The sequence below is a fragment of the Myotis myotis genome, unplaced genomic scaffold (assembly GCF_014108235.1).
Source record: "Myotis myotis isolate mMyoMyo1 unplaced genomic scaffold, mMyoMyo1.p scaffold_m19_p_12, whole genome shotgun sequence".
Classification (NCBI taxonomy): Eukaryota; Metazoa; Chordata; class Mammalia; order Chiroptera; family Vespertilionidae; genus Myotis; species Myotis myotis.
This window is the reverse complement of record NW_023416316.1, coordinates 25440652-25464609: the sequence shown is the minus strand read 5'-3', so window position 1 is coordinate 25464609 and position 23958 is coordinate 25440652. Positions and strand designations below refer to the sequence as shown.

The 23958-nt window shown below is 51.6% G+C and overlaps 1 protein-coding gene across 14 annotated transcripts in view; it reads left to right on the top strand.

Annotated features, from left to right (window-relative positions):
• The window catches only part of TMOD1 (tropomodulin 1), a 91485-nt gene that overhangs the window by 36802 nt on the left and 30725 nt on the right, over window positions 1-23958 (top strand). For 12 of the 14 annotated variants that reach the window (XM_036330285.1, XM_036330288.1, XM_036330282.1 and 9 more), the window contains 5 exons: window positions 7120-7239; window positions 16047-16136; window positions 16990-17120; window positions 18795-18902; window positions 20931-21074. In XM_036330285.1, the coding sequence (XP_036186178.1) occupies window positions 7120-7239; window positions 16047-16136; window positions 16990-17120; window positions 18795-18902; window positions 20931-21074 (593 nt within the window). Of the gene's footprint in view, window positions 1-7119; window positions 7240-16046; window positions 16137-16989; window positions 17121-18794; window positions 18903-20930; window positions 21075-22384; window positions 22406-23958 lie in introns of those variants that run through there. The other 2 variants (XM_036330291.1, XM_036330280.1) reach the window with 2 other exon arrangements.

Sequence of the window (23958 nt, the reverse complement as noted above, 5' to 3'; positions counted from 1 at the left end):
GCAGGGGAGAGCAGATAGGGGCAATTAGGCAGGCAGGCAGAGAAGTTAGGGGCAATCAGGCAGACAGGCAGGTGAGCGGTTAGTAGCCAGCGGTCCCAGATTGCGAGAGGGATGTCCAACTGTTGGTTTAGGATCGGGCCTAAACCGGCAGTTGGACATCTCCTAAGGGGTCCCCGATTAGAGAGGGTGCAGGCTGGGCTGAGGGAACACCCCCCTTCCATGCACGAATTTTGTGCACCGGGCCACTAGTTTTTTACACAAACCTAGACACTTTTGAAAATGATAGAATTAATTGCTAATCACGATATCAGCACATGAAACCTAAACAAGGTCCATTCTGTGCAAACTAAGAACAAGAGATACCCTATCTCCCCTAACCATCCCTGCTCTTTCCCAAAAGTTCCTCTCTCTGGCAATTGCATTACTCCTTCCTCCATCCGTTCCTCCGTGACGCTGCCCCAGCCTACGGCAAGCCTCCAGGAGTGTCTGAGGAACAGAGAGGCAGTCCTGACCACCCAGCCCTTCGAGGGCTTCCTGTTGTTCTCCAAACCATTCTACCGCCCTCTTCCCTCATGTTCGCCCTTGCTCAACTCACTGCTTCCCACAGGCCTGCTGAGCACCTCTCTACCTCACCACCTGTGCAGGCATTCCTCTTCCCTCTGCCTGGAATGTTGGCCCTGCTGGCTGCCTCTGTGCTGTCTTCCTGCCCTGTCAGAGGCATCATGGTTGGAATTAGCCCGGAGTAGGGTGCATTTGGTTATAATCCTGGCACTACCACTTCCTAGCTGTGTGAGCTTGTGTAAACTGTTAAACCTGCTGTGCCTTCATTTCTTGGTCTGTAAATGGGGTCGATGAAATAATATTACCAGTTATGAGGACTGAGGAAAGATATGTAGCGCCCAGCCCATAGTGAGTGTTATGCAAGTATTAGCTATGAGTACCCTTTCGGTCTCCACTGTCCTGATCCCTCTTTCAGGGAAGCCTTTCCTGTCTCCTGGGTTCAGGACGTGCAGTCCCTTCAGCTCCCCCTTGGTAATTCTCCACCTCGGGGGCCTGTGGGCCTCCTTCATAGCAATTCCCACGCTATCATTATCTCTGTATCATTTTTCTCTCTCACTGGCCTGTAAGCCCCATGAGGGCAGGGACTCTACCTGTTTTTGCTCACATGATACTCTCAGCACCCGGTGCAGGGCCTGGTGTACAGTAGGGCTCAGTAGAGAGTTGGTGAATGAATGAATGAGTTCAAATTAAATAAATGCATAATGCCTGGTGGCTCAGTTGGTTGGAGCGTCATTCTGTGCACTGAAAGGTTACAGGTTCGATCCCCAGTCAGGGTGTGTACGGGAGGCAACTGATGGATGTTTCTCTCTCTCTCTCTGAAATTAATAAAAACATATATTTTTAAAAAAGAATATAAGCCCCATGAGTACAAAGACCACATCTGTCTGGCTCATTGCAACCACATCTAACAAACCCTACACATAGTAGACACCCAATATATATTTCTTAAATTAATTGGTTAATTGCGTAATTAATTGTTTAGTCTCTTCCATTCTCCCCACCCCCAAGAATGTAAGTGAGATGAGCCCCGGGTCCAGCTCCGTGGCTATTAGCTCTGTATCCCTGTTGAATTGGCACAATACCCTGCGGAGTATCTGCTGGATGAATAGTAAAATGAAAAGGGCAGCAGGAGTCGACACGGTGGGGAGGACATTGAGCCATCCCAAACCCTGGCGTTGGAGCTCAGACCAAATTTTATTGAAAACTTGGAGGGTCAGGGAACCCCAGAAGGAGGACTGTGTGGCCTGGAAGGTGGCGGCAGGGCAAGGGGTGGGAATGACGGGGGCCTTGACCAGAAGGGCTAGGTGTGCCTGCTGAGAATGTGGCACGAGATGTTCTTAAGCAAGGCACTTGTGCCATGAGGGTGGTTTCAGCACAGCAGAGAAAGATAATAGAATCTCTGGATTTCATGGCCTTAGAATAGCGTCCCACCCACACATTTGAAAAACGAAACCGAGGCTGTGAGAGGGTCGGCAGCAGGCCTGGTGGACGGCTGGCGAGTCCTTGCCGGCATCCACTTGCTCAGGCACCCATCGCTCTCCCAGGGCAGGAGCTGCGGATGGGATGGTGTGGGGAAGGGAATCTGGGCGGCACACAACCAGTCCTGCCGCCCCAGAGGATGCCAGTCTGGCTGGAGCCTGGCACAGTGCTCTCGGCTCCCAGAGCCTGACTGCTTTCGTGAAAAACCAGGCGGACCCGAAGAGGGTCGCTGGAATTTATTCTATTGCCGCCTAATGACAAGCTTTAAAGGTTCATCATCATCACTGTCACCCCCACCATCAGTGTCATCTCCATAAAGTATTTCCTGGTGATTGTTGGAGTCCTTGTAGGCTGAATAAGTGGGGGTCTCAACAGAGTGTGGGGAAGACCTTCCATCTCCAACAGCCAGAGGCGGGGCCATTCAGTCCAGCCCTGGCTGAGCATTCGCCCACGCTGGGCCTAGAGCTAGCTAGGCTGAGGTGAAACATCACCCCAGCACGCAAGACCCAACAGAATGTGGTAGGAGCCTTACATGGGTGTGAGGTGGTATCAGTGCAAAACCCTGAGGAATGTGAACTTCAGTCACGCTGACTCAGGCAGGGGTCAGAATACAATATCCATGCAGAATATTTTCCTTAGAATTAGATTTGTTTGGCTATCTGTGCGAGGGGGAAAAGTAAAATAAGAGAGCTTAAGCAAGGTGGAGTTTAATTTTCTTTCACTTACAAGAGTTGCAGGGTTAGGCAGTCCAGAGCTAGTAAGGCATCTTGCCTAGTAGTAGGAATCAACACCCTTTCCAGTTTATTATTATTATTATTATTATTATTATTATTATTATTATTATTTTAATCCTCACCCAAGGATATTTTTCCATTGATTTTTAGAGAGAGTGGGAGAGGGAAAGACAGAGAGAAATATCAATGTGAGAGAAGGACATCGATTGGTTGCCTCCTGCACGAGCCCTGACCAGGGCCCAGGCCGGGGAGGAGCCTGCAACCGAAGTACGTGCCTTCACCGGAATAGAACTCGGGATCCTTTGGTCCGGAGGCTGACGCTCTATCCACTGAGCCAAACCAGCTAGGGCCACCCTTACCACTTTTTTAATCTTTCATCCCTGCAATATGTTTTTGTCCTCATGGCCCTTCTGGTTGCTTGAAGCTCCAGTCATCACACCCACATGCAATTAGTAAGATGAAGGAAGGGAAGGAGACGGAATCCTTCTTGTACCTCTGGGAGGCACCTGCTGTAGGAGCTAGGAAACCATAGGTCTTAACTATTTATTGAGTTTCATCCTAGCACTGTATCCATCATTTTCACAGTTGATTTCCATTTTAGCTCCTTTGTCTCCTTTGTATGTTTGGCCCTTTTCCAGATCCAACTCTGGATACACCCCTCCCAGCCCCCCCAGATGATTTTGTTGTGTATTGGCCATTGCTGTAAACAATTTAAACAATGAAAGTAACTCAAAGTAATTTCCTCCACTGAGAGATAGATACTGATCCCATTTTAGTGAATATTCTTCTGGACATTTCTCTTTGCACTTTCTACCCCTTCCCACCTCTGCCATTACCACCCTGGTCCAAGTCACCCTCATCTCTCACCTGGATTATGGCAGGAGCCTCCTAACTGTCTCCCGGCTTCCATCCTCACCTGCTTCAGGCTATTCTCAGTCAGTCGTGAAAGTGAGCAGGGTTTTTTAAATTGAGGTAATAGTCACATAACATAAAATTGACCATTTTAAAGTGACTGATTCAGTGGCATTTAGTACATTCGTAATGTTGTGCAACCACCATCTCTGTAGATCGAAAACACTTTCCTCACTCCAAAATAAAACCCAGTACCACATCGGCAGTTACTCCCTTTCTCCCCCGCCCCCCCCCCCCAGCCCCCGGTGACCACCAGTCTGTTTCTATGGATTTATCTATTCTGGATATTTCCCATAAATTAAATCACATAATGTGTGACTTTGTGTGTCTGGCTTCTTTCGCTTAGCGTCTTGTTTTCGAGAGTCATTCATTCCCTTTTATGACTGAATAATATTCTGTAGTTTGTTTAACCGTCCATCCAGTGATGAACTTTTTGGTTTCCACTTTTTGGCTACTGTGATTAGTGCTGTTATGAACATTTGTGTACAGGTGTTTGTTTGTCTGTTTTTTTCATTGGATCATATGGGGGGGGGAAAAGTTTTTTGAAGAACTAGAAAACTTTTCCAAAGCAACTTCACCATTTTACATTCCCACCAGCAATATACAAGGGTTCCACTTTCTCCACATCCTTGCCAACCCTTGTTATTTTGGTTTTTGGTTTTTACTGTAGCCACCCTCATGGGTGTGAAGTGGTATCATTGCAATTTCGGCTTGCATTTCCCTAATGACTAAGGATGTTGAGCATCTTTTCACATGTTGTTGGTCATATGTATATACTCTTTGGAGAAATGTCTAAAAATCCTTCGCCCATTTTAAAATTGGGTTTTGTTGTTCTTGTTGAGTTGTTAAAGTTCTTTAATATAGTCTGCATATTAGACCCTATCAAATATGTGACTGTGAATATTTTCTCCCATTGTGAATGTTGTCTTTTCACTTTTTTTTTTAAAGTATATTTTATTGATTTTTTACAGAGAGGAAGGGAGAGAGATAGAGAGTTAGAAACATCGATGAGAGAGAAACATCGATCAGCTGCCTTTTGCACATCTCCCACTGGGGATATGCCTGCAACCAAGGTACATGCCCCTGACCGGAATTGAACCGGGGACCTTTCGGTCCGCAGGCCGACACTCTATCCACTGAGCCAAACCGGTTTCGGCATCTTTTCACTTTTTGATAATATCCTTTAATGCACAAAAGTTTTAAAGTTTTTAGTTTTGTTGATTTTTAGAGAGAGAAGAAGGGAGAAGAAGAATAGAGAAATAGAAACATCAATGAGAGAGAAACATCATTGATCAGCTGCCTCCTACATGCCCCCTACTGGGAACTGAGCCTGCAATCCAGGCATATGCCTGACTGGGAATCGAATCAGTGACCTCTCGGTTCCTGTGTTGATGCTCAACCGCTGAGTCTCACCAACCGGGCAAAGTTTTAAATTTTTATGAAGTCCAATGGACCTATGTTTTTATGTCTAAGAATACATTGTCATGTCTAAGAATACATTGTCAAATCTAAGGTCATGAAGATTTACGTCTGTTTTCTTTTAAGAGTTTTGTAGTTTTAGCCATTATGTTGAAGTCACTGATTTACTTCCATTTATTTGTATAGATGCTATGAGATAGGGGTCCAGTTTCACTCTTTTGCATGTGGATCTCCAGTTGTCCCAGCACAACTTCTTTTTTAAAAAAGTATTTTTTTATTGACTTCAGAGAGGAAGGGAGAGAGAGATAGAAACATCAATAATGAGAGAGAATCATTGATTGGCTGCCTTCTGCACGCCCCTCACTGGGGATTGAGTCCACAACCCAGGCACGTGCCCTGACCAGGAATAGAACCATGATCTCCTGGATCATAGGTCGACGCTCAGCCACTGAGCCACCAGAAGGGCCATCACAACTTCTTGAAGAAACTATTCCCTTTTTCACTGAATGGACTTGGCACCCTAAAATAAATTTGCCATAGATCTATGTATGGGTTTATTTCTGGACTCTTAGTTCTATCCATTGTTTCTATATTCATCCTCATGTCAATGCCACCTTTCTTTATGTTGTAGTAGGTTTTTAAATCAGGACATCTAAGTCCTCCGACTTCATTCTTTATTGAGATTGTTTTGGCTATTTGGTGCCTCTAGCAATTTTATATAAATTTGAGGATTGGCGTTTTCATTTCTGAAAGAAGAAAAAAAAGAAGCCATTGGAATTTTGATAAAATTTCATTATATCTGTAGATTATTTGGACATTATTGTCATTTTAATATGGTCTTCCAGTCCATGAACTCGGGATTCTTTTTATTCATTTTTTCTTTTAATTCCTTTCAGCAATGATTTGTAGTGTTCCATGCACAAGTGTTTCACCTCCTTGGTTAAATTTATTTCTCACTATTTTTTCCCCCTTTGGATGCTATTATAGATGAAACTAGAGGCTCAGTGCATGAAATTTGTGCCCTGGAGGGGGGGTTCCCTCAGCCTGGCCTGTACCCTGACCACCTTCCTGAAGGAGCAGTGCCCCCTCACTCACACCCAGCCTAGAACTTACTAGTCATTTCCTCTGCTTTATATTTCCCTATAATATCCTCTAATAGCTTTACATGCTTCTTTATTACCTATCTCCTTTCACTAAATTGTAAATTGTTCATTGCTAGTCCTCTAGCCCCTAGAAAGATGCCTAGCACATAGGAAACAATCAGTAACTATCTATTGCATATATATATATATATATATATATATATATATATATATATATATGTAATTTTTCATGCATGGAATTATTCATGCTATTTTTGTAAACTGGCTTTTGCCACCTTTTGTCTTAGCATTTTCCTTCTTAGTAAGTGGAGAGCCCCATCATCCTTTGTAAGAACTGCTGGGACTCCATCGCATGGATGCCCCAGAATTTCTCCAGCGGTCCCTCTGGGTGGACACTGCAGTGACCATCCTTGTGCACCTCTTTGCTCCTCATTCAGTTCTGAGTCTGGCACTTTAAAAATATCACGTCCCATGAGGCAAGGAGACATTTCTTGCTCCCTAGTCCTCTTTTAATAATCTGGGTGTATTTTATTTTGTTTAGAAATGTTTCTAAACTTTTCTCTCCTATCAGAACCCTTAGTTAGGATATCCCAGATACTAACATTCGACTTTTTTAAAAATCTTTTTTCTACTTACAGGTCATTTAAATTAATGACCCATGTTTTCAATAGCAAACAGTCTAGTTTGACCAAGCTATAAAGGTGTATTTTTCAAAATGAAAGGTTCTTTGTGGGAGATCTTCCATTCCTGTTCTTGAGGAAGTTTGCACTGGTCCCCAGAGGGGGAAACCTCAAGGGACTCTCAGCATGAAGGGATCACAGCGCTCGGGGAGGGCCCCCCGGGCTGTTGCTGGAGGCTGCCAGGTGCCGCCGCACTTGCCCTCCCTGTAACGGACACTCATGTGTTTGCAGGAAAGGTCTGGGTCCCCAAGCAGAAGCCGATGGATCCCGTGCTGGAAAGTGTGACACTGGAGCCAGAGCTGGAGGAGGCCTTGGCGAACGCCTCTGACGCGGAGCTCTGTGACATCGCAGGTGAGAGGCGCTCCACACCCTCCCATGTCCTCCAGAAGGACTTGACCTGCGTCTGCAGGGAGCCGTGGATGCTTTATTTCAACGTGAACAGCCTCTCTCTCTAACAAGGACTAGAGGAGACCAAGAATATTAAAACTGAGGTCCATCATCAAAAACCAAAATGAGGAAAATAGAGAGAGAACCACCTAAACTCATTACACTCTGGAACCATCTGCTGTTGCCGTGAGACCCCATCCCAGAGGGATGTGGACGCATCCTGGGGGGCGGGCGGTTGCATGGGCCCTAATCCCATCTGCATCAAATCCTGCCCATGCCACCTGGGAAGAGAGAATGGGGGGCAGACAGAGGACTGTGGGCGTCTCAAGCTTGGGCGGTTCACAAGGGCTGGAGCAAAGCCATCTGATTTTACCACTTTGCACCCTCAGAAAACCCCCATCTCGTATTTGCACAACACTCTCCCTCTTCCTGTATATTTCCACATGATCTTCCCAAATAGCCCCTAAAACTCCAGCAGGTGGCCTGATCTCAGAGCCTTTCACCACCCCAGCATCTCTGCTTACTCCGGTCTAGTCTCTGCCCGCAAGCCCACCAAGAGTCAGATCTGGCCACACCAAACAGTCCGCATGCATGTGTGTCCCCGCCCCCCGGCCCCTCACTCCCTGGCATTGTGCTGTGCTCCCTGGCCGGGGGATGGGTGGTCTTTTGATTCTGCAGACTTGGGGGCTATTAACCATCACCCAGATGATGACAGGAGGTTGGGTGAGGCGGGGAGAGACTCAGACAAGTGGGAAGGGAAGAGGAAAGATGGGGTTGAGTCTGCCTGGCTGAGGTTGAGGAGGAGTCAAGGAAGGTTCCAGATTGCCAGTTCCAGAGACTAAGTAGCTGTTGGTGCCATTAATGAGCATAGGTATAGCAGTCTGCTTGAGCTGCCATAACAAAATGCCCCAGGCTGGGTGGCTTCAACGACAGAAATTTATTGTCTCATGGTCTGGGAGTCAGAAGCTCAAGGTGGCGGCAGGTTTGATTTCTTCTGAGCCCTCTCTCATTGGCTTGCCAGTAGCCACCTCTCACTGTGTCCCTCTAGGCCAGCGGTTCTCAACCTGTGGGTCGCGACCCCTTTGGCGGTCGAACGACCCTTTCACAGGGGTCGCCTAAGACCATCCTGCATATTAGATATTTACATTACGATTCATAACAGTAGCAACATTACAGTTATGAAGTAGCAACGAAAATAATTTTATGGTTGGGGGGGTCACAACATGAGGAACTGTATTTAAAGGGCCAGAAGGTTGAGAACCACTGCTCTATGCTGTGTCCCCTGGTGTGGGGTGTCTCCTAATCTTTTCTTCTGAAGACACCAGTCGGATTAGATTGGGGCCCACCCTAAAAGCCTCATTGTAACTTAATCACCTTCTTAAAGACCTTATCTCCAAATACAGTTATAAATTCTAAGGTCCTGGGGATCAGGACGTGAACCTTGCGGTTTTGGAGGGACACAATTCAGCCCATGCCAGTGGGAGAGGACACAGCTCAGGGGAAATGCTGAGTTCAGTTTGAGACCTTTGGAGTTCAAAGTGCCTGAGGGCCACCCAGGCGGGAACAGTTGTCCATGAAAGTCTTGAATTCTGCAAGGGATCCACCTGCAGCCCTTGTGGCAGCATTAGCATAGACATGTGGGCATCATTAGCATTGTCAAGCTCCAGGCAGAGGGCTTGACAGGAGTGGGGCCTGGGGCTCTGCAGGCAAGTGTCCTGTCTTGGGTAGAAGCCTGTGAGAGGTGAGGGCCAGTTAGCCACAAATGGGCTGGGAGCTGAAGGTCAAATCACAGTGGACAGACCTAATGCAAGAGCTAGGGAGACAGAAGGAGGGTTGGGGCTGGCCTGAGACACAGAGGTATGTGAGGCCAGAGGCCAGGTGAGGCCACCAGTGCTGGGGGACTTGGTCTCCTGCCTCATCACATCCTCTGGCTTCTGGTGGGAGCGGTGCACAGGTGCTGGTGGCATTTGTTGCAGGGGATGGGAGTGGGAAAGGGGGCGGCTGTCATCTACAGTGGAACCATGTGGGGCGGGACAGTGGGAAGACTCCAGCATGCAGGAGGGGTGACCTTGGGTGCTGGTGGCCAAAGCCAGGTTGCAGGGACCAAGTGGCGAATGCAGAAAGCCGGTGTGTAGACTGTGAGTCCAAAACACCCTTTCCTCAGCAGGCAGGGAATTTGGGAAAGACCAAAGGGCAGTGGCTTGAAGGGTGTCAGGGCCGAGAGAGAGAGAGAGAGAGAGAGAGAGAGGTTTCCAGTCCACTGTGAAATACAGAAGCAGTGAGCACCCATCCGGCCCTGATGGAAACGGAACACTTAACTCAGAAAACGTAACTGGTTTGGTTTGAAGTTCAGGTTTGGTTTTGTCAAAACCACACCAGTCATATTAGATCCACATCGTGCTCACATATTTCGACCGAACCGTTTCCCTGGTGGGGGGGGGTCCCCTTGACTCCCAGTTCATCTGTGCAGCAGGGAGGTGGGTGGCTGACACCCTTGTGCAGCACCTCCACGCTGACTCACCCTGGAGCTGTTTTTATCCTGGTCCTTCTCCCCCGATCACCCTCCGTGACATCACCCTCCTCATTAGTCAGCTCAGAGGGATTATCAAATGACTCCAGGGTCAGAACCGCCAGCTTCTGTGCCAAAATAGAACTGCAATATTGGGCTGAGTTTCTGTGTTGATTTCTTGAAACTATGTGTCTTTACTTTTGTTGGTGTGGCTCATCATTATTATTATCTGTTCATGATACCATACCTTCCCATGTCCGGAAAGGAGAGGGGGAGCTGTAAGTCAGTGCGAGTGTTCACTAGCTCAGTGTGGGTGCCTATCATTGTGTATCAGCCATTTGAAGGTGACAGTGTCTCTGGGGAAGGAGGGGCTGAACATTTGCTGACCTCCAACTCTGTCCCAGGTGCGCTGGGAATTGCTTCCAATGCCTTGCTGCTTATTTATTGATTACAACACCCCTGTGAAGTAAGACTCATGTCCCCATTTTACAGATGGAGAAAGTAGGCACCGTGAGGTTAAATGCCTTGCCTGTGGGCTTGGAACCCAGGCGGCTTGGTGCGATGGCCCACTTGCATCATCACCAACTGGTGCAGCCTGGATAAAGCCCTCAGGGTTGGGGGGCATGGTGGACACAGACGGTGGGTGAGAGGGGGTGCCAAGTCTCCCAGAGTGGCTGGGGAAGGATGGGGCCACAGTAAGAATGGCTCTATTTGTTTGTTTGTTTGTTTGTTTAATCCTCACCCAAGGATATTTTTCCATTGATTTTTAGAGAGTGGAAGAGACAGGGAAAGAAAGAGAGAAATATCGATGTGAGAGATATTGGTTGCCTTCTGCAAGAGCCCGACCAGGGCCCAGGCCGGGGAGGAGCCTGCAACCAAGGCACATGCCCTTGACCAGAATCGAACTTTGGACCTTTTGGTCCGCAGGCCAAAACTCTATCCACTGAGCCAAACTGGCCAGGGCAGGAAAGGCTCTGGATGCCACATTAGGGCGCTGACACCTGGGACTAGGGGAGTGTTGGAGAGGCGGATGGAAGCAGGGGCGTAGGCAGAGGCAGCAGTGTTTAGAGGATGGCGGGGGGGGGGGGGGGGGTCATAGAAGGCAGGCCCCAGGTAAGGCCTCAGGTAAGGCCCCAGGTAAGGCCAATGGCCACGTGGAGCCATGGGACTGCATAAGAGGTGGCTCCACCGAGAGACCAGCTATTCCTAGTGCTGGACCAGAGGCCAGAATTTCAAAGATGCGGCAAGAGATGGAGGCAGGGGGGCAGGACTTCTTGTCTGAGTGCTGGGTGTGGCTGACCCACCGGAGGCAGGGCTGGGAGGGTAGGGGGTGGCTGGACCTTCCCAAGGAGGAAGTGCATGGAGCTGTGAGGTGGATGAGTCACTAGAGATAGAAAAGTAGGGAAAGGAGAGCATCACCTGGAGCCTTCACACCCCAGTTCCCAGGCAGGGCACTCCCATAGGCTCACCTCCGCCAGTCACACATCCACACACTCCGCAGCCATGTGTCTGGCCTCCCTTCTGTGTGGCAGGCTCTGACCCGGCCCTGGTAAAAGAAAGCAGCCTGGCACCTGCCCTCGCAGAGCCGCCTATGCTAACACCAAGGCCAGTGGGAAGTGGCAAGTGAGAGTGAGTGTCATAAAGGAAAAGGACAGGGTGCAGGAGGGGGGCTGGGCTGGGGCTGGGGAGCTAAGGCCAGAGACAAGCTGATCCTGAGGAGGAAGGGTAGGTGAACAGGGGAGCGGGGGCGGAGGCGGCCCTGCTGAGCCGCTTGCTTTGCAGATGCACTTGCACAGGCTTGGCACTTGGTGATGATGGGAACAGGCGGGACCCCCAGCAGGCGGCACATTGACTCAGGTGTGACACGGGTGAGGCAGGGCCTGTGAACTCTCATGTATTCACTTTGTTTTCATGTTTGTGTGTCATTCATTCACTCATGGAGTCACGTGCATTATTGAGCTCCTACCGTATGAATGAATCAGATCCAGAACCGGCCCTTGGCGGGCCCAGGACGTGATGAGGACAGAGCAGAAGCATGTCAATTTCAACATGAAAAGCATCGCCACAGGGTGGGGAATAGATGCCTCTGACAGGACTGAATTCTTGGCGTGTGGCCTTGGGCTGTGGCTTGCGGGGGGGCACTGGGAGTCACCTGCAAGCACTTGGCATTATCAGTGCCTCCCCTCCTCAGTTAGGGATGCGATCCTGGCTTGCCTTTAGGGACCCTTCAGATGGGACGGACCCAGAAGGAATTGTGGGTAGGGAGACTCGCCCTTCAGAAGGGCCAACCCCAGGCAACCCCAAGGGCAGTTGGCACCCCCTGCCTCCTGTGACTCTCAGAGGCAGTCTTGGGCAGAGCCCCTGCCCCAGCGTCTGGTGCTCTTTCATGCCCGTAGGCTCCTGCTCTAGGAGAGGCAGGGTGCGGGCATGCAGCTGCGCCCGGTCCTGGGCCGGAGCCAGCTTCTCCCACCTGTTCCTAGGGTGCCTGCGTCTGCCCTGCACCAGCCTGAGCCGTGGGCCGCTGGCGAGGCCGGGGATGTGTGCCGCTATCTCTCTGCACCCTTAGCGGAATGACGATTATGAACTGAGTGAACCCTGCCAAGGCAGAGAGAGGAAGGAGAACTTGATGTTCTTTTTCAGAGTTCAAAAATAGTCCTTTTTGAGTTTTGAGGAAGATTTGACTTATTTTAAAAAACCACATTCCCCAGTGCTAAATCCAGCCTTGCCAATATCTACCAGGAACGAAGCAGCAGGCGATGTTGATGTGCTGTTTTCCTTCATCACTCACACCTCCCTCCCTCTCCTTCTTTTCCCCTCCCTCCCACTCCTTCCCTCTCCTCTCCCTCCCTTCTTTTTTCTCTCCCTCCTTTCCTTCCTCCCTCCTCCCCTCCCTGCCTCTTTCCTTCCTTCCTTTTTTTTTTTTTTTCTCTCTTGGATCCCTACTTTCCTCAGAGCTGCAGAACGGTTTTATTTCTTCTTGGGCCTGCTATTGACATTTATCACTTCCTAGAATACAGGTTATCTGTTTTTAGAATTTTTTAGAAGTAGAGGGGAAGTTTAGGACTTTAGAGGTGCTGGTGACCTGGCGCATGGAGGCGTGTGTGGGAATGGATGCTGACTTAGAAGCCGAGAGTCCTCGCCAAATGGTCTTTGACAAGTCACTTCCTCTCGAGCCTGCTGGAAAGTGGAGGGTCCGCAGCACCTGCCCTGGAGGCTTGTGAAAAATCAAACAGGATAAAGTGATGAGATGTGATGTGGCTGTGAAGTTGCTATGTGAGGGTAAGAGACCAGCTTTCAGACACACCCCATTTTACAGGAGAGAAAACTGAGGCCCAAAAAGCAGAAGTGACAGGGCCACCCAGCCAATTAGTACCACGGCCAGACGAGCGCAGGTCTCCTTCCTCGGGTCCCTGGCACTTTCTGTACCTTCCTGCCTCCGCCCGCCTTTCTGGACTGTTACAGGAAGCTGTCCTTCGAGCACAAAATGCATTTTACACTTTCCATCTCTCTGTGCACTCTAAGCAAGACCAGTCAGCCACATGCGGCCATGTCTGTCCAGGGACTCCCAGGAACCTTTCCGAGCTGTTTTCCCAAACCTGCAGTCGCAGCAGCAGCCCAGAAGCACCCCGAGCCGCTCCCTGTGTGGGCGCTGGAGGGGCGGCTCCAGAAGGCGATGCACGGTGCTCCGATCCACCTGCCGCTGACTCAGCTCCCACTACCCACGTAGCCACAGCCTGAACAAAAGCCCAGAGGGCCCGTGAAATGCAGATGCCTCTCTGCCTACCAGTCTCCTTAGTGATGAGCAGGCAGGTCTATTTTAGCAGAGAAAACTCTTAGAATGTGAGAAACAGAAGGGACTTCGAGATCAGCTCATCTTGTGGTTCTCAGCTCCCACTGCTCATCAAAACCATCCAAGGAGATTAAAAAATATACCTCCAGAGATTGGGATTAGTTGGTCCAGGGTGGAGCAGGGATATTGTCTCAAAGTTCCCAGGTGAATTGTATGTCCAGCCACGATCGTGTCTCACCCCTTCATTGGACAGAGAAGGCTGAAGGGAGGGGACTTGCCCAAGGTCACACAGCATTGGGGGCATAATCAGGACCAGTCCTGACTCTTCCCTAAGGGCTCTGGTATTTTTTCTCTAGTTAGAAACCGCATCTAGTGAAATGGCTGGGGGAATTTTAAAAAAGCATCAGCAAATATTTACCAAATGCTTACTGTATTCTGGAAGAGGTAGAAGACAGATTAGATTTAGTCCAGTAGGGGAAGGACACAGATACCCAGATATCGCTGACTCCTGGTATACTATATGCTGGGATAAGGACACCAGGTGCTATGGGAGAACTAGCAGGGGAGATGGAGGAATCCAGGAAGACTTCCTGGGGGAGGAAGTGTTATTCTAAGTCTTGAAGGATCGAGAGGTAGAGTTGGTAGGTCGAATGCAGGATGCTCAGTTAAATTTGAATTTCAGAAAAACAACAGGTAAGTTTTTAATATAAGTAGTCCAAAGAGGAAATGAGACCTAGTTATACTAAAACATTTTCATTTTTTATCTGAAATTCCAACTTAACTGGGTATCTTTAATTTTATGTGCTACATCTAGCAACACGACTAGGGGCATTTCAGCAGTGGGCGCTGCAAATGAGAGAATTGCCAGCAAAAGGGGAGGAGGGTGGCATTGGCAGAAGCAGGAGAAACTACTGAGCAGTGACTGTCCCTGGGGCAGAAAGGGTGTGCGGGAGGGACAGGCTGTGAAAGCAGGGCCAGCCCAGGGAGGGCTGGTGAAGCCAGGTCTGGGGGTCACAAGCCACCACCCACCCACCCCGATGACTGCAACAGGCTCATGGTCCCCCCCCCCACCCCCCACCCCCGGTCCTTCCCTCTTGCTGTAGTTAGTTTCCAGGCGGCCAGAGCAACACACTGAACTCAAGTCAGACCAGCTCACGCCCTGCCCAGGCCTCCAGTGGCTTCCCAGGCCGTACCTAGAAAAAGACACCCAAACGCCTTACCCAGACCTGGAAGGCCCTGCAGGATCCCGCCTGGCGATTGGAATACAGTCTGCCCCCAAGCGTTGTTGGGAGGATTCGGGGGACGGTGTCAGGCGGTGTCCCCCACTTTGACTGTCGCCTGAAACCACCTGGAAAGCTTCAGCCCCAGAGGTTGTGGTTTAATTGGTCGGGGGAAGGCCTGAGTGTCAGGAATTTCTAAAGATTCCCCAGTGATTCCAATACACAAGCCAACGGGAATCACTGACGTGAAGCATGTTCTCCGGCCCAGAGCGAGTGGCTTGGTGAGGGGGCGCTAGGCCGTCCCCCACGTGTCCAACTTCATCTCAGCCCACGCCTGGCCCTGCGCCTTGGGCTTTCCCACCCGCCATTCCCTCTGCCCAGAATGTTCTGCCTCCCTTCCCCTCACTGGCCAACACTCACTCATCACTCCCGTCCCATTCCCCAGAACACACCGAGCTCCTCCTTTACCACACCTGCCTTACACTGTGCCTGTGATTTTAATTGTGTGGGTCCCTGCTTAGCGGCCCTGTCCCCAGCAGACAGTAAGCTACAACGGGTGGGGATCCTGTCTTTCCCATTCCCCGCTGCCCCCCTCGCCCCTGGAGCTGGACACATGAGGTCAGCACTCAGTAAATGTTAGTAAGAGAATGGATGAAAGAATGGCTTGAACACAGGTGTGATGTGGTCAGATCTGCATTTCCAGAAAGATGTTGCTGGCTGCTCTGTGCTGAAGCTGGGGGCGGGGGGGAGGGGAGAGGGGGGTGCAAGACACCAGTGCCTACACAGCTGTGACAGCACAGCCCAAGAAATGCGAAAGCCTCAACCAAGACAAAGGTGATGGGGCGGGAGGTGGGACCGATGAGAGACACTGGTTAGAAGGGTGGGGACTGGGTGAAGGTGCCATGGACTGAGGTTCTACCCTGAGGGACAGGCAGGGTGACCAGATGGAAGGTGATCCCAAGGAAGAGGCTGTTGCTGGGGAAGTTGAGTTCTATGTTGGCCAGGTTGGGTTGGATGTGTCAGTGGGGCATCAGGGGACATCTAGGAATCTGAGGCCGGGGACTAGAGAAGTCTAGGCTGGTGATAGAGATTTGACATTCATGTAAATAGAGGCAAATGACATTTAAAAGTTTTCATGCAAGAGTTTCTTGCCATTTCTGGGAGCAAGAATTTCGAGGGTGTGGAGTGTCCGTGCCGGGGAGGCCCTTCTGTCTGAGAGGGGCGAGTCACGGGCCCTTCCGTGTCCCCGCAGCTATCCTGGGCATGCACACCCTCATGAGCAACCAGCAGTACTACCAGGCCCTGGGCAGCAGCTCCATCGTGAACAAGGAGGGACTCAACAGTGAGTACGCAGCCCCCTGCCCCCTCCCCCCCAGCGAGGCCACCTTGGAAGGGAAGTCGTCCTCATACTGTTTGCTTCCTCCCACTCCTGCTCTTTGGCTCCTGGCAGAACTTTTACATTTTTATGTCGCCAAATCTCTCCACCTTTTCCTTTTACTCCTCCGGGGTTTATGTTTTGTTGACGAAGGCCTTCTCCATCCCAGTGTTATTAAAAGATCCTCCTATGTTTTCTCCTAAAAGTTGTAGAGGTTCACTTCTTATATGCAACTTCTTAATCCACCTGGAGTTCATGTTTGTGTGTGGTGTGAGGTGAGACCAGATTTTCATTTTTTAATGGATATCTCATTGTCCCAACACTGTAACTTGCACAGCGTCTTCCCACCGCTGGTGTGGGGCTCCACCTTGATCCTACACTTCCGTGCATCCACGTGCGTCTGTCTCGGGCGCCTCTCCTGTTCCATGAGTCCGCTTGTCTCTTCCTGTGCCAATATTGCATTGTCTTCATTGCCCAGGCACCTTCCAAGCTGGTGTTTGGACCCAGAGAGAAATGGGGGTGCCCAAAAAATCATGAACACACACACCCCGTAAGGCTTCCTTCCCCACCCAGGCTTCCTTTCATCCCCACAACAGCCCCTGTTCACAGGCTACAGGTGAGGACCTCAGGGTGCAGAGAATTTAAGGAAGTCGCCTAGTTCTTGCAGGACATTAAAGACAATCCAAGCAGGCTCTCCCCCACCCCCGCACCCCCCCTCCCCCATACATGTCCCTGAACTCTGCTTCCTCCTGAGCGCGCTTGTGTTGAGGGCAAGTGATCCCGGTCTCTGTGAGACACGCCCTTTCATGGGTCACTCTAGGTGTGATTAAGCCGACACAGTACAAGCCTGTGCCCGACGAAGAACCAAACTCAACAGACGTGGAGGAAACGCTGGAGCGGATAAAGAGCAACGACCCGAAGCTCGAAGAGGTTAACCTCAACAACATCCGGGTAAGTCCCGGCCTTCCCACTGCGCCGGAGGGGAGCTATTGCAGGGTGTCGCTGTGATGCCCACAGCCCGCCTAGCAGTGCAGAGAATGGGCCTGTGTGGCTCCGGGCCCCTCTGGGTCAGGAATAGGGACAAAACCTTCCAGGCGGGTGGACAGTGCAAACCAGGTGGCCCTGGTTTGTTTCCGAGAACTGACATCAGGCCCAGATGTTCATCCGGGACCAACCCAGCTGCAACTCGGGAAACCCACCCTGTTACTCAAAACAGAGCTTGTCTGAGATAAAATCGTGAGTCACACACACTTGGCTGCGTAGCATCTATGGCTGGAAAAGCCCGGTGCCCACCAGGCTCTCGGGGTCCCCCAGCCCGGGCGGTGCCGCCCAGAGCCACTGCTGCGCTGTGTCATGCACGCGTTCCGCCTCATTCTGCAGCGGAGAGGGAGCTGTGGGCCCAGAGGTGTGACGCCGTATCCCAAGCTGTCAGCCATATCTCTCCGGACATTTCCCGTGACCACCACGGGCACAGGAGGGACAGACGGACAGACAGTCCTATGCTGGACAGGCTGCAGGAGAAAGTCAGACGCAGCCCAGCTGCCTACCCACCTGCGCAGCCCGGCGGCCGGGGGATTGGTTCCGGGAGGGGGTGGCAGCAAGACAAGAAGCAGGCCCCTCACCCAGGCTCCTCTCTCCTTTCTTCTCCACTTTCTTTTAAGTGACTGCCAGCCCCACGGCACGATCAGATTGGAAACCCGCGTCCGGAGTGTTCTCCCTACCGGCCTCCCAGGCTCTGTTCCCATGGGGAGCTAAAGTGACGCTCTGAAATGAGAGATCCATTAAGACACAGCCAGGGCCTCCATTCCTGCCATGTGCCTGGAGGGAGACACTGGCCCGGTTCAGATCTGTGCGTCCTGGACCGGATGGCGGCTCAGAGGGCATGGGGTGGGGCCCCGCTCTGTTCAGTGTGGGGCCTCAGCAAGGGCTCGGCCGCCCCAGGCCTCATTCTCCCCTCTGCACATCAGGCAGCTGGACTAGCTCAGTGTATTCACCTGCGGAAAGTAAAAGATATATGCCAGACACACCCCGCTCCCCAGTTTCTGATTGTATTGGTCTGGAGCAGGCCCGAGCTTCAGCATTTTATAAAAGTTCCCAGGAACCTCCGGTGTGCGGCAGGGCTGAGACCTCAGGGACAGGTGTCTCTTAAAGATTATCTAGGGCACCCCCCTCCTCCCCCCCCCCCCCCCCGACACACACACTCACCTCTGTTCTCCAGAATCAGGCCCAGAGAAGGGAAGAGACCCTCCCAGAGTCACCGAGCAAACCAGGAACACTGCCACTTGCTGGGGCAGAGGCCAAGCCCCTGCCCAGCCCCGCAGCCCAGGCCCGAGCTCTTGGCACAACGCTCCTCCGCACCCACTGCCTTGCTTTTCCCTTCCCCTCTGGTCTCTGTGCTCACAGAGGAAGCAGTGGGTCCTGTCTGAACTTCCAGGAAGGGTTTCTGTCAGTCTGTTTGCCAGAAGGTTCTCCCCAAATCCCAGCTACGTGGAGGAAAGCCGGAATCCTTTGCCCGTTTAGCGTTTTGGTCAGATTTGCCATAAATCAGGCTGCGCGTAGTTACACCCTCTGACCAGCCTGCCGCTGGCAGGGACCGCTGCTCACCGCCTGCCTTTCTCTCTGCAGAATATCCCCATACCCACCCTCAAGGCGTACGCAGAAGCCCTGAAAGGCAACTCGTATGTGAAGAAGTTCAGCATCGTGGGGACGCGGAGCAATGACCCCGTGGCCTATGTATGTACCTTTCTCTTCCGCTGCCTTGAGGGTGGGCGGCACATAAACGGACGGGCTGATGCTCGTGGCCTCGGGACTGGCCATATCCCAGTGAGGAAGAACCTCGCCTGGTGCGGTGAGGGGCATTGGGCGAGAGGCAGGAGAGGACGTGGACGGAATGGTGGGTACCCGGGCACCACCTGTACGTTATCCTAGTTCATCTCCACCAGCACCCCTGGTCCCGGAAGTGCCGGTCTCCCCACTTTGCAGATGAAGAACCTGAGGTGCAGGGAGCTCAGGAAACATGCTTTGTCCAAAGTCCCAGAGCAAGTGGAAGGGGGAGCTGAGTTTTAAATGCAGCTCACGTGACCCTGCAGCTGGATCTCTGCATTCAGCATGGTTTGGACAAGGCCTGCCCCGCACGGCGCCTCGGTTTCTCCATCTTTAAAATCATCGTCTTCCTCAGTGGGTCCGGATGACCAATTTTATTCATTATTTTTTATTTATATCTTAAAAATACTGTTGTTCAAATGAAATTGTATTTATTATAAAGTAGCCCTCGGTTCGTTTTTCTTTTTACACATTCAACACAAAGGCGGGTGTCAGTCAGCCCGTCCGCACCAGTATACCCACTCTGGATACTGGGGTGCTCTGGGCTGGCCAGTAAATCAGGCTGCTCTGTATGTCCCCCCACTGCCCGCCCCAGCTCTTCTCCCACCCACCCCTGACCCCCAATTCCTTCACTCCGGTCCACCTGGCATGGCAGTGCCTCGCACCTGCTCAGCCACCAGCGTGTCCCCTTGGATCAGCCTGTGGACTTGCCTATGGTTATTAAATATTTTGATTGGCAGGCCCAGGCAAGGGGGATTCTGGGAGAGAACCCAGACTGGGTCCCTCCCCTCAGGAGGGTCACAGAGAAAGCGGACATGCACCCTGGGGGTACAGCGCAGGGCGAGCTGAGCGGGGAGTGATGGCCTCAATAAGGAAGGCTTCCTGGGAGTGAGCCTTGGGTACGGTCTCAGCAAGCAGGGGCGGTGGGAAGGGCACTCCTGGCTCAGCTCACCATCGCAGACAGCCAGGCCCACAGGTTGTATATCCTGGCCTATCAGCTTCTGGTTGGTGTCTCCTTTCCTCCACCACACACTGTCCCCACCAACGCTAATTACTTCATTTCCTTCAGAGGTTCTGATTGTCATCTACGCCCCTGGCCAAATTCCCCCCACACGTGCTGTGCTGGCGCTACCTGAGCCCAGTGGGTGGTTTCCCAGGCTCCCCTCTCTGCTCTCTGCTGCTCAGACCCAGAGAAAGTGACTCCATGGAATCCCAACAGGAACTAGAAGAGACAGTGAGAGTATTTGGGGAGGTTGGGACTCCACCAGTCACTCATGGATGGTGATGAGGACTTGTTACGTGCTGAGCACTGTTGGATGAATACAGTGATTTTCAGCCCACAGAGGGTAGAGAAAGTCTAATGGCAGAGACAATATCAATATAGAAACAACCTAAACCAGGGAATACAAGTTCCATGAAGGCGGTGTGGATAAATTCTATGCGGTTCGATAAGACAGGCCACAGCGAGCTGGCGGTGTCAGCGATGCCGCTCTCAGAGAAAGGGGCATTGAAAACAGCCTTGAAGGACGGGCAGGGTTTGGATGAGTGAAGCAGAAGGGAAAGGGCATTCCAGTTGGCAAGGACAGAAGAAGCGAAGGCTAAACAGTGGGAGAGCTCTGGGCGTGCACGGGGACCTGGGAGTAGTCCTGCCGTAAGGGAGCAGCGAGGGTTGAGGCTGAAGAGGAGAGGAGAACCTGCATTCAGCAGAGGCTCCGGGAGGGGTTTGGGAGCCGTGGCAGGTGGAGGGGAGGAGAGACGCCAAGCTGTGCTTGGTGAAGGGAGTGTGGCGAGCCTGGTCCCTAGCTTGAACAGCAGAGGTGTACGAGGGACTCTGGCTCCCGGCAAGTTTCCCTCAATATTTTAGGTTTTACCCAAGAGGGGCTCCAGCCTTGCTCAAGGTGACTCACAGGTACCCTGGCTTTTCTCCTGTGGCTCAAGGCCCTTGCTGAGATGCTCAAGGAGAACAAGGCGTTGAAGACACTGAATGTGGAATCCAACTTCATTTCCGGAGCGGGGATCCTGCGCCTGGTGGAAGCTCTTCCACACAACACTTCTCTGGTGGAACTGAAAATCGATAACCAGGTGAGCTGAGCCAGGGCCCCCTCGAGTCCTTCGCTACAGGAGCTCGCCGTCCTGCGCTTTCCTGCGTGCTGCTGGGTGGAGTAGATGCTGCTGATTATAAAAGCTACGGAGCCCAGCTTCAGGGGGCCTCCACCACGCTCACCTTCCTTCTTCATTCCCACCAAGGGCTCTGGCAGCTTTTGCGTGTGTCCCCCTAGTGATGGGGAGCTCGTCTACCCTTTCTGATCTCCTGTAGAAATTAGCTCCCTTTAAGTCCTGCTTGCTGGGCTTAATCTTATAACCATTGGAATCTTCCTCTCCAGGCTAAATATCCCATTTCCTTCAGTCACCCCTGCCCCCCACTCAATGGGTTTTTGAGTCTCCTTACTCATCGAAGTTATTCTTTGGGTAAATTCTGGTTTGTTTTTATCATTATGGGGTTATGTTTCTCTATAACTTCTGTGATTCAGTCATTTATTTTCAGGGCAACTCTTTCAGTCCTGACTTTTAAAACAGAGCTGATAACAGTATCTTACATGTTAGATATCTTACATGCTACATGTGTTGAGGGTCCATTGTGGGCTCGGCTTCGTGCCAGGCACCTGACACACCCATCTCTGGTTTTCCCAGCCTCCCTGCAGGAGGTGTGTATTCTCCCTCCCACCTTGCAGATGAGAAAACAGTTCAGACAAGCAACATTCTCAGGGCCACCACGTTCGTGTTTTAGGAGCCAGGATTTGAATCCAGGACTCGGTGACTCTGAAACCCACACTCCACCCATCACGTGTTAAAACACTTTCACACTGTCTTCTTTATGGTGTGTGGATAGGGAGCTTTCATTTTCTACATGACAATGTTTGCTTTCTGGTCATATAAATGTGTGCATAGGAAAAAGATGGGAAGGAAATACAACAATTGTAAGTAGTGGTTATCCCTGACTGAGATATTCATCTCTATTGTAAACTATTTCAAACAAACAGAAAAGTGCATGAAATGTAAATGCACAGTTGAACGAATCACACCGCGCTTGTGACCCCTGTCCAGGCCAAGAGCTGAAATATCACCAGGTTCCAGAAGACGTCTGTGGTCCCTTGTCCATCGGAACCCTGGCAAAGCTCTTCACAGTGTGCTCCCTGCTTACTTTCCAACCTCCACGTCTTCACTCTTGCTTTTCTCCCCACTGGAGTGTCCTCCCTGCCCCTACCACTCTGCCTGGAGAGCTCCTCTTCCTCTGGGTTCGGCTGCAGCCCCTTCCTCTCCCACTGGGGTCTGGAGACAGCTGGAACCAGCATGCCAGAGCCGACTCACATCTCTTCCCAACTCCCCTGCAGTGGTAGCACCTCGGAACCTTGAACCCGCCCCTGGTGGGAATATTTACACTGTGGAAATTGGCCCCTCAGAGCAAGGTGGGTCCTCCCCCCCCCGCCCCCCCACCGTGTTCTCCTGGGACCTTGGCTTCCCTGTGAGATTCTCAGAAGCTGGTGCTGTGTCATCTCCATCTCAGGCCGAGCTCAGAACTTGGCCCACAGTGGTGCTTGGTAAGCAGGGCCGCCCTGGATGGCTGTGCGTGTTCACCGCACAATGAGCAGGCAGGGGTCGGAGTCTAACCCGCATTCCTCTCTCCAGGACTTGGTGTGGGGCTTTGTCCCCAAAGAGGGTCCTTTTTTCTCACTCATATAAAGAGGCCGCGTGAGCCTGCTGCAGCCCGGTCATGTCCGTCTGCTGCATTGGACTCCTTGCATCTCTCATATGCTGTGGCCTTGCTGCTGCATCGCCCATTCCCAGCCCCTACCCACCCCACCTCTTATGTCCCTCCTTTGGCCATTGCTGATCCTGCTTTATTGGAGGCAGGAGGGGCACAGCAGATGGAATAGAGGCATGCAGCCAGCTTGGCAGCAGCTCTGGGCCAGGCCCGGGATCAGCTGGTCATGTGACTTCAAGCCTAGCTGTGCATCGAGTCAGGGTCTACCCAGCGTCAGCTGAAAACTGACACCTGGGGCAGAATGCCGGCCACAGAGGGCCCAGACCACTGGCCTCAGGTCACTGTGATGGCAGCTGCCAGGGGACGAGCTGCCCACCTTCCTTCTCACTACTATTCCCCCTCTTCCCCCCCCAGCTCAGAGATGGAGCCATCACCCTCACCTGGTACACTTCCCTGAGCCTCACTACCTCCCTTGTAAATGGGGTCATAAAATCTCCACTTCTGAGGAGATGACAGATTAAACTAGGTGGCCGATAACTTCTGTAATTACTCCAGAGGCAATCTAGGGACTTCACACATTATTCAGAGTTAATTTCCTGAGAGAGGCCACGAATCCATTACGTCATTTAACGCTCACAGACTGTGAGTGGGTATTACAACCCATCGTGGTATTGTCGACGAGGAAACTGAGGCCCTTGCAGGCTATGTGACCTGCCCAGGATCACACAGTAAGTAAGTGGCAGAAGCAAGATTAGAACCCAGGTCTAGGCGACTCCAAAGTGTATGAGCTGAGCCTGTCTGGGCTCTTGAACCCTACTGTAGTTTCACATGGCCCTCGCTTGGTGTAAGGCCAGAGCATTCTCACACCTACCCCCAGCCTGGGAGCCTCATTTTTGGTTTCTATCAGCATTTGGTGAGTGCTGGCTGCACCCCAGAGCAGTGCTGGGCACTGGGTGAATGAGGCTCTCTTGCTGCCCTCCAGGGATTCCATGCTGCGTAGGAACCATAGAGCAGAGATGAACATTAGGTGCGGTACTCCAGCAGGCCACAGACAGAGGGCCCTGTGGTCCACCGGGGTGGGCCGTCTCTGCCAGGAGCAGGCATCAGGGAGGGCTTCTTGGAGGAGGTGACGTTTGAGATAAACCTTAGGGTGGACAGTATCTCAGAGTGGGAAGTAGAGACCATGGCATCTCAGGTGCAGGA